We start from the raw sequence: 9,575 nt of genomic DNA, 5'->3' as shown, positions 1-9,575 counted from the left end.
GGGGCCAGCGTGACCAGTGTGGACACAACAATGCCAGTGGGGTCGGCAGGTGACCCTGAGACCATGAAGGCCACTTCCCACCTCTCCACGGGCTGCCTGTGAAAGAAGCTAGTTCACAACTCAGGACCCCCAACCCCAGAATTCCATGGTCCAACCAGCAGGGCCTCAGAGAGCAGAGGTCCGTCCACCCTCCGGCCCGAGAGCTCAGACCAGACCAGCTTGCTTGTGAACCTCACTGGGGATGGGGGGGGGGGGGGAGGGGTCTCACCTTGACTTTCACCCTTTGTCCCAATGAGGGTCTGGGCAGGTCTCCAGGGAGGGGCAGGACAGGGGTCCGTCGGGGGCCAGTGTAGTCCCCCACTGGCTCAGGGACTTCGTAAGGAGTGCTGTTCCCTTCGGGAGAAAATTCCTTGCAGGAAATGGTTTCCTTGGGCTTCGCAGCAAAGGGACAGCCCCTCCCCAGTCTGAGCCCTGGGATCCGGCGCAGAGGCTCCCCCGGTCCCGTGTGAGGGTGTGAGGGACAGACATCAGGGCCCGATGTTTGGTCGTTCGCTCCCGACGCCGCTGCCTGCCCCACGTGGCATCGCCCTTCCAGCCAGAAGGGTCCCCGAAATGCAGGCCCCCTCAGCGGCCGGAGATCAGGGTCCCCCTCCGCGCTCCGGCTTGGTCACTGCCAGCACACCTTTCCGCGCGGGAACGCGCCTCCGGTGTCCTCCCATCGGGCGGTGCTGGACTGACGGTGGCGGCCGGCCTGACTTCCGGAGGACGGGGACCCGGCCGGACAGGGAGGGCTCGCCAGCTGCCAACCATCAGGAGTACGAGGCCCCCGCCTCCCCCCACTTGCCCGGAGGCCCCGCCACCTCCCCGCTCCAGCACCGTGGGTGCAGGCCAGCGGGGCCTGGTGGGGGCTGCGGGGAGCTGCCCGGGCCCCAGCAGGGCTGGGGTCAAGGGGAGCACAGGGGGCGCGCGGCCGGAGGGCTGAGGGCTCCCTAACGGGGGGCTGGGGGCACAGGAGGCATGTGGGCGGTGGGGGGCAGGTGGGGCCGGCACCCACTGCGAGCAGGGGCAGCTCAGGTGCAGGGGGTGCCCTGACCTCAGCGGGGCAGTTTGGGAGTGACCTCCCAGAGCGAAACCAGGCCCCGTCCTTCCGGACACACGCCCAGGAGCAGAAGTCAGCCAGGGCCAAACCTCAGGGCACTTCCCAGCCTCTGGAGAGGCTGCTTGGCAAGGAGGGTGTGGACCCGGCCCAGCGGATGACACTGCGTTCATTCAAAGTGCCCTGGCTTCCCGGCCCTTCCGACGCCAGGGTGGCAGCTCTCCCCACCCCCACCCCCACCCCCACCCCCACCCCCACCCCCACCCCCACCCCCACCGAAAGGGCCGCCAACCCTCCCGCAGTAAGGTCACACGGCACCACAGCGGCTGGTAGAAAATGGAACGGGTCAGGTGGTTTATTTGGAATGAACATACTGATGCAAACACTACATATGAAGACAGACGGTTCCACGACGAATAACCATCAAAATAAATACATAGATAGTCTGATAATTTAACGCGCCCGCTCAGCGGGCCGAGGCTCGGCGGCTCCGCACGGGAAGGTCCTTCTCTGTGGGACAGGGACATGGCTCTCGGCCTCTGTCCTCACTGTGGGCGGCGGGAGGGCGGCCCCCGACTCGTCGTCGAGTGAGTGGCTCCTGTAGGGGGGGAAGGAGGAGGGTTAGGGAGCTGGCGGCTCGGCGTCCGGCCTGTGGGTCCCCCTTCTCCCCCCCCTTCCCCCCCCGCGGCCCCAGACGCGGGAGGAGCGAGCGACAGCCCCGGCCCGCGCGCCCCAGGGACCCCTCGACGGCGCGGCGCCCCCCCCCACCCGGACGGCGTCCCCGCACTCACCGCGGCGGCGGCGGCGCTCAGGGCGCGCGGGCCGGCCGGGACTCGGGGGGCGCGGCGGGCGCGGCGCGCTCCTGGCGGCTGCGGAAGTCCTGCAGGGCGCGGCGGTTCTGGAAGTCGATGAGCGCCAGCGTGATGGCCGCGTTCCAGCAGCTCTCGCCCGCGCAGCGGAAGTCGATCTCCTTGCGGTCGGTGGTGACGATGGTGAAGTAGACGTACTTGCCGGTGCGCTCCACGCAGTCCACCTTGAGGATGGAGTGGAAGCGCAGCTCCTTGGCGCGCGCGCCCGGCCCGGCGGGGAACAGGCGCAGGCGGTCGGGGGTGAGCACGCCGCGCTTCTTCTTCCACAGCTGGAACAGGCTGTCGCTGCGCTTCTCCAGCTCGCCCTCGCGCAGCACCTCGCCGGGCGTCCTCATGGCGGCGGCGGCGGCGCTGGCGATGCGCCCCGGCCGGCCCGGCGACGCTTTAAGGCGGCCCCGCCTGCGCCCGGCCCCGCCCCCAGGGCCCCGGCCCCGCCCCCAGGGCCCCGCCCCACCAGAGGCCACGCCCCTGCCGTCCAGGACCGCCGGGGGCTGTCAGCTCGCCGGTGCCGACCGCCCGCGCCCCTCCCGTTCCCCCGCCGCCCCGGCCCCCCGGCCCCGTGGGGTGACTTGTGGTCTCGCCCCCCGCCCCGCCAACCCCGCCCCGGACGCCGGCCCCGCGGAGGAATGCGCTGCGGCCGGCCCTGCCCGCGGTGACTCACGGCCCGGAGCCCCGGGAAGCACCCGGGGACGGAGCCGGCCCAGGACGCCCACCCTCCCGGCGCTCCGGCGGCTAGTCCCGCCGCTCGAGGGCTCGCGGCGGACGCCCCCCGCGCCTTGGGGACCCTTCCTGGGGACACCGTCCGATGGCCCTGCCCGGCCGGCCTTGTCTCCCACCTGCCCCTCACCCCCCGCCCTCCTGCGGGCCGCGCCTGGCGGGAACCTTCGCTCGCCCACCTGGGCCGGGCCTACCCGGAGAGCAGGTGCTCCGAGCCGGCTTTCTCTTCTGTGACATGGGGACAATAACACTTTCGTTAGATTGGGGAACACGTGGCAAGTGCTGGAACAGCACCCCGAGGGGGCCTGTCCTCCCTAGGTCCTCCTGGCGTCTGGGCAGAGGACTCCCATCGCCTGCACAGCCCCATGGGGCTCGGCCCTAGGCGCTGTGGGTGCTGGAGGGTCGGCCTGGAGAGGGGCGGCGGGGCGGCTGAGTCATGGGTATTTCCTCCCTTCCTCTGAAGGGTTTACGGGAGCAGGAGTGACGGCTGCCCGCTCCCGGCTCCTTAGAAGGGGTCTCTGGGGGGCGGGGACCGCTCCAGAGCACCCACCTTCCAGCGCCCCCCAGCCCCCCAACCCAGCTGTGGGGGTGGGGCGGGGAGGGGCAGGGGGGGCGGAGACTGCGCACAGAACGGGGAAGGACAGAGTCCCCTGGGGGCGGTGACCGGCACTCCAGGCGGCACACCTGTGGGGCGGTACAAATGAAAACCAGGTTCCCAGGTTTCAAGCCAATGACAGTGGAGCATAGAACCGAATGCAGGACCTTCTAGGTGCAGGTCTGTGAAGCTGCCCCCACCCCCCACCCCCGGCTCTGTGGCCTTGGCAAGTCCCCTAAGCTCTCAGAGGGCGGCCCTTCAGGCTCCCAGCGAGGAAGCAGGACACCGCCAGCTCACACGAGGGCTTGGGCCAGGCCTGTGCAAATGGCGTCAGGTGTCAGCTGCCCAGCGGTCCCCACCGGGGTGCGAAGGGCAGGGCGAGTGAGAGGGAGTAGGTGAGGCCGGGTAAGGCCGCCTCCCGCCGGTCCAGCGCTCCTCTCTTTGGCCGCCACTGGCGGGGCCTCTCTGGGGAGCGTTGACGGGTCAGGGACCCCGGGGTGGGGAGGGGGGGTGCTCTGACAGGTGTGCGTCAGGCAGAGCTGGAGGGGCAGGTGGAGAGTCCTGGCTCCGACCTTGGCAGGGAGACCTGGGGCGGCACAGCCTGGGTGGGTGGGAATCAGGCTGGGGATTCCGGAGGGTTGGGGGTCGGGGGCCCGGCCCACCCAGGCATCTCCACCGCCAACAGCCCCTGGCCTGGGGCCTGAGACCCGCATCCCCCAGACGCCCCGTGGGGGGCCTGCCGGCCTCTGCTACCCTCCCCACAGCTTAAGCCTGGAGCCAGGAGGGGGCCCTGTGCCCCCCCACCCCCAACAGGCCCATCTGGGGGAGCTGCTGGGGAAGGGGGCTGGGAGGGATGACGAGGGAGCAAAACACTGAGCCAGCACCCCCAAGGGAAGACCTTTCAGGGGGAGCCCGCTTTGGGCCATCGGACAGCCACCAGGACGGCTTCCCGCCGGGCACTGGGGACCCCGGTGTGGATTTGGGCTGCACCTCAGGGGCGCTGGGGCCTCCCCAGGCTTCTAGGCCGGGCGGGTGCCGGACTGCCGCAGGCTGGAGAGACGGGGCCCCAGCGCCCTCTACGTCCCTGATGGTCCCTCGACGAGGTGGGGGCTGTTGGGGTTGCTCTCTTGGATCCGCAGGGAACGGAGTGGGGGTCTCAGAGAAGTTAGGGACTCGGCTGAGGTCACACTGCCAGCCGGAGGGGTTCAAACCCAATCCCTCCTCCGGCGCCCCAAGGCCGGGGGGCAGGAAGCGGCCCCGCCCAAGTGAAGGGGGTGGGGCCGTGCTGGGCCTCGCCTCGGTCTGTGGCGTCAGACTGTGGGTCAGAGCCAAGTTTACTAATGTTTATCCAAGGGTCGCATCTGGGATTCACGCAGGGCCTGCCCCGGGGGGACACCCCCTTCTTCCCCTGGGGGCAGACAGACTGGTCTCCAAACTTCCGGCCGAGGCCACTCGCTGTCCTGTCCAGCTGGGCCCAGACGGAATGAGGGCACCTCTCTGAAAGGCCCCTCGTGAGGTCATGCCCACAGCGGTGAGAGGCTGGGCCCGGATGCTCTTGCCCAACCAGCCCTGGGAACAGCAGCCTGTGAGGAAGCCGTGCGTCACAGCTGGCCCATGTGCCTGGGGCTCAATACTACCCTCTTCCTGTGGGAGGCCGTGCTCAGGGACAGCCTGACATGGGATTCCCTGCTTCCCCTGCCCGGGAGACCCTCTCCTCCGCTCCTCTGGCCTCCTCCAGGAAGCCCCCCGGGTTGCCGGGAGGGGCATGCCCTCAGGACTGCTCCCACCAGCTTTGTGACTGCTGGGCCTTGGGGGTCCCGCAGATGCTCCAGCATGAACCTCAGGAGGGCGGGGAGGCCCACGCTGCCTGGAGTCACAGCACCAGAGGTCGCGGCCTGTGACCGACTCAGGTCTGCCCTGCATCCCTCTCCTTACTGCTCCAGCCTGGGAAAAGCGAGAGGCCCCAGGGCAGGAGGCTGGTTTCAGGCTTGCACCGCCAGCCTGGCTTCGGCCCCTGGGACCTGTGTCTCTCGTCCCCCCGTCTGGTCCTCTGAGCCCCTTGGCTGGAGTCTCACAGGTGGGGGGCCTGCCTCCTAAGACACTAAGGATCCAAAGAGAAAGGGCCCAGAACGCCTTTCTCCCCCTTGGCCCCTGGCAAGCTCCCTATCCAGCCCGCACTACCTTGTTCAGAGGTCACTATCAGCTCCTGGAATGCAGGGACAGTGTCTCAGTGTCGGGGCCGCCAGGGCCCAGCCCAGGCCCTTGGGGAATGTTTTTGGAAACCAGTGGCCCGAAAAGGCACCTGCCTCACCGACCAAGAGATGCGATTAGAGCATCTGCCTGTGTGGAGGCCGCAGAACCAGAAGGGCAGGCACGGGGTCTGGGGTGGGAGCGGGGAGGGGGAGCCAGTGGGCATTCCCGTCATGTCATGTGGCCGAAGACGGCCCAGGGCTCAGCCCCCGGGACACGGGACGTCTCCGGAGGCCTGAATGAAAGCATGAATATGGATGAAGGGAACGGAGGGAGACGAGGTGGGCGAGGCTTGGCTGCCACCCTGTGGACGGCGGTCAGTCCTCACAGCCCCCGGGCGGTGTCCGCACGGGGACACACGGGGGGCCGGGCTGCCCCCCCACGTCCCGCGGCTCTCACGCAGCGGGTGCGAGGCAGGGCCCCGTCGTGCACATTTTGATCAAGCCCCTTCCTACTTTAAAAATTTTCCAAAATTAGGGCGCCTGGGTGGTTCAGTCAGCTACACGTCCCACTCCGGATTTCGGCTCCCGTCGTGATCTCACGGTTCGTGGGTTCGAGCCCGCGTCGGGCTCCGCACTGACGGCGTGGAGCCTGCTTGGGACTCTCTCTCTCCCCCTCTCTCTGCCCCTCCCCTGCTCACTCTCTATCTTTCTCTCTCAAAGTAAAAAATACCTAAACTTCAAAAAAGAAAAAATTGCCAACATAGTAACCAGTTGTTGGCATAAAAAGTAATAAAGGCTGAAGCGATTCCAGAGTGTCCTCATGTTGCCCACCCTGGGCCACTCTTGCTGTCTTGAGTGAACTTTCATCCTTGTTAAGAGGCATTTCCCGGGGCGCCTGGGGGGCTCAGTCGGTGAAGCGTGCGACTTCGGCTCAGGTCATGATCTCGCGGTGTGAGTTCGAGCCCCGCGTCAGGCTCTGGGCTGACGGCTCAGAGCCAGGAACCTGCTTCAGATTCTGTCTCCCTCTCTCTCTGCCCCTCCCCCGTTCATGCTCTGTCTCTCTCTGTCTCAAAAAATAAACGTTAAAAAAAATTTAAAGAAAAGAGGCATTTCCCCCCAAAATTAAAAATCGAATTACCATGTGACCCAGGAGTCCCACGTCTGGGTCCATCCCCAAACGTGAAAGCCGCCCAGAGGTGGACTGATGCTGACCCGAGGGTTGCATCCAGGATTCACACGGAGCCTGCCTGGGGGACGCCCCCACCTGCCCCCAGACAGAAGGACTGGTCCCCCGATCGGGAAGCGACCCCGTGTCCACCGACGGACGGATGGATGGATGTGGTCCGTCCGCTCCCTGGACGGTCCCTCAGCCTGACGAGGACGGACGTTCTGACACCTGCCACCACGTGGGTGGACCCCGGGGACCGTGATGCTCACGTGTGATCCGCTCACACGAGGCCCCTGGAGTCTCCAGGTTCCCGGAGACGGAGAGCGGACGGTGGGCGCCCTGGCTGGGGGTCAGTGTTTCACAGGGACGGTTTCCATTTGGGAAGATGGAAAGTTCTGGAGACGGAGGGTGGGGATGGGCGCACAACGGTGTGAACTGTGAATGTGTTCCATGCCACCGAGCTGTGCACCTGAAAATGGTTGATGGTAACGTAACGTCACATGTACTTTGCCACAATGTAAGAACTGTATCCACGCACGCACACACACACACACATGCACACACATGCACGTCCAGATAGAAGCTTCCAGGTTTCGCAGAAGAGAAACACAATGTCTGTATTGTTCCGTGTGTCCTGGGCGTTCCCCACACATCTGCCTCCCTTCCCGGGAAGGACTCCGGGATTTCATCACCTCCCATAACACTCAGGCTGCTGCGCCCAGGCTTCTGCGATTATCGCGATGTCGTGTGAACGTCCCTGAACTTCACTGGGACTCACGGCTGGATGTGGAAGTGTCGTGTTAAGGGCGTGAGAGCTCTGGCAAGACCGTCTGCCGGCCAGTTTGCAGTCCCGCCTGCGCGTGCCGGGCGCCTGTGCCCCTACAGCTGGCCCTCCAACGGGCAGTCTGCATTTGTGTCCCTTTTCCCCAGTCCGGGGACCAAAACCCGGGGTGTCGTCTCCATGGAGTCAGCGAATGTGACTTTACGTGGTGAGAGTGTCACCTAACACGACAAAAGATGCGATTCAGGACCTGGAGCTCGTGGCATCCTGGGTCACCCGGGTGGGCCTGAATGCCATCACGGTGTCCTTCCCAGACACACGGGGAGGGGTGGGGGGCACATGACCACGGAGGCAGAGGCTGAGGGGATGCTGGGGCCCCAGAACTGGAGGCAGGAGGGACCCTCCCCCTGAGCCCGCCCCGCCCACACCTGGCCTCCGGAACCCAAATAGGCACAGACTTCCGTGCGAAGCCTCCCAGTCGGTGGTCATTCGTCACAACCACCCTGAACCGGAATGCAGCCCCCAGGTGGTCTGGTGTCAGCCCTTCCTTGGCCTGCCACACAGTCCGGTGGCAGATGAGGACCAGAGTGATGGCATTAGCTGGTGACTTCTGAGCTGGGGTTTCGAGGACGAGCGGTTCTCCACATCACAAGGCCGTCCCAAGGCAAGGGCACGGGAGAGGGACATTCGGTGTTCTGTGCTCCCCTGGCCTGGGACGCCTCTCATGGCCCCCCTCCCCCACCCCCACCCCCACCCCCACCCCCACCCCCACCGCAGAGCTGGTGCAACCCCTCAGGGGGGGCAGCCCTACTGGTACCTTCCAGCCCCCCCCCCCCCCCCAGAAATGGGGGCGGGCTGAGACCCAAGGAGGTTCAGAGACCTGAAGGACATTCCCATCAAGCCAGCCTTCTGGAAGCCCCCAGCCCGGCCCGGCGGGGGAGGAAGCAGCCGGTGCAGGACATGTGTGTGGGGTCTGCCGCAGAAGGTCCCGGGTCGCAGACCCCAAGAGGCCCCGAGCCCCGGCTGGGCCAGGCACGCCTGTCTGGTCGTCAGAGAAAGTAACATCCGGCCGCCGCCCTCCCTGCGCTGAGTCAGCCTGGCATCTTGGGGGCGGGCAGGGGCCCCGCCCAGGTGCCCCGAGAGGACTTGGCCTCAGGGTGTGCCCGGGCCTCACCCTCCCGGTGGCCGGGGTCACTATTTGGTGGGAATGCAAGCTTCTGCCGGCCACCGTGCCCTCGGGGGTGCCGGCTCCTGCCCTCCGAGCCTCAGGGGCTCCCAGGAGGGTCCCAGGCAGACGAGGTGCCTGCAAATTCTGAAGAACGGAGGGTTTGGCCGGGGCCAGCGGAGGACGGTCCTGGGGCCCCTGCTGTCGGGGGGGTTCTGCCTGCCACTACCTCCCGGCGGACGGGAGACCGAACGGCTGGTCGGCCCCCGTGTCCAGGTGGCCAGGCGCTGAGGCCGGAGCGGGAAGGATGTGTCCAGGGGCCAAAGTCCAGGGGTGCCTGAAGGCTGGGCCGGGGCCAAGGAGCCCTCCGGGAGCGGGAGTGGGAGCGGGAGCGGGAGCGGGAGCCATCCGGCCGACTCGGCCTGGCTCCGGAGGGGGTGCGTCAGGCCTCTGCTCGGCCCCCGGCCCCACGGGACAGGGCCAGGAGCCCATCCAGCAGACTGGCCGCCACAGAGCTGCGGGCGCTGCGGGCACGCTGTGGAGCCCTCACCCGTAGGCGTGGACAGGGGCATGGGCGACCCGCCCCCGCCCCCGCCCCGGGTGGCCACAATTCCCAACCCATCATGGGGGAGAACCAGGATTTCAGGAGGACGGACCCCGACTTGGGAGCACTTCTGACAATGCGGGTTCCCCGAGGTACGGTTTGCACACACAGCCAAGCGCACTCACTGAGGGGTTTCCACGAGTTTCCACCGCCCGGAGGGACCCTGGCCGCCCCCGCGCCCACTCCCCAGTGACCACAGTCCGCGCACAGCCTCCAGAGGCCACCGTGTCACCTGCACGCCCTCCCTTGTGTCTGGCTGGCTTCGCTCAGTCCCTGCTTCCAAGGCCCCCCGCTGGGACCCCACCTTGAACTCCAGGCATCTGTGGAAACCCTGGAACGGCCCAGGGCAGAGCCGAGCCGCCCAGGGGCCGGGACACAGAGACCGGGG

At 67.1% G+C, this 9,575-nt stretch overlaps 1 protein-coding gene across 1 annotated transcript; it reads right to left on the bottom strand.

Annotated features, from left to right (window-relative positions):
* Window positions 1–1,423: 1,423 nt before the first annotated feature.
* On the bottom strand, window positions 1,424–2,348 carry PHLDA2 (pleckstrin homology like domain family A member 2). Its single transcript, XM_047878989.1, has 2 exons — window positions 1,888–2,348; window positions 1,424–1,694 (listed from the first exon to the last, which is right to left on the bottom strand). The coding sequence occupies exon 1, from the start codon at window positions 2,298–2,300 to the stop codon at window positions 1,905–1,907; it is 396 nt and encodes a 131-aa protein (XP_047734945.1). The 5' UTR covers window positions 2,301–2,348; the 3' UTR covers window positions 1,424–1,694; window positions 1,888–1,904.
* Window positions 2,349–9,575: the final 7,227 nt, after the last annotated feature.

The sequence above is a fragment of the Prionailurus viverrinus genome, chromosome D1 (assembly GCF_022837055.1).
Source record: "Prionailurus viverrinus isolate Anna chromosome D1, UM_Priviv_1.0, whole genome shotgun sequence".
NCBI classification, from domain to species: Eukaryota; Metazoa; Chordata; class Mammalia; order Carnivora; family Felidae; genus Prionailurus; species Prionailurus viverrinus.
The sequence above is the reverse complement of the archived record's forward strand: the minus strand, read 5'-3'. Positions and strand labels throughout refer to the sequence as shown.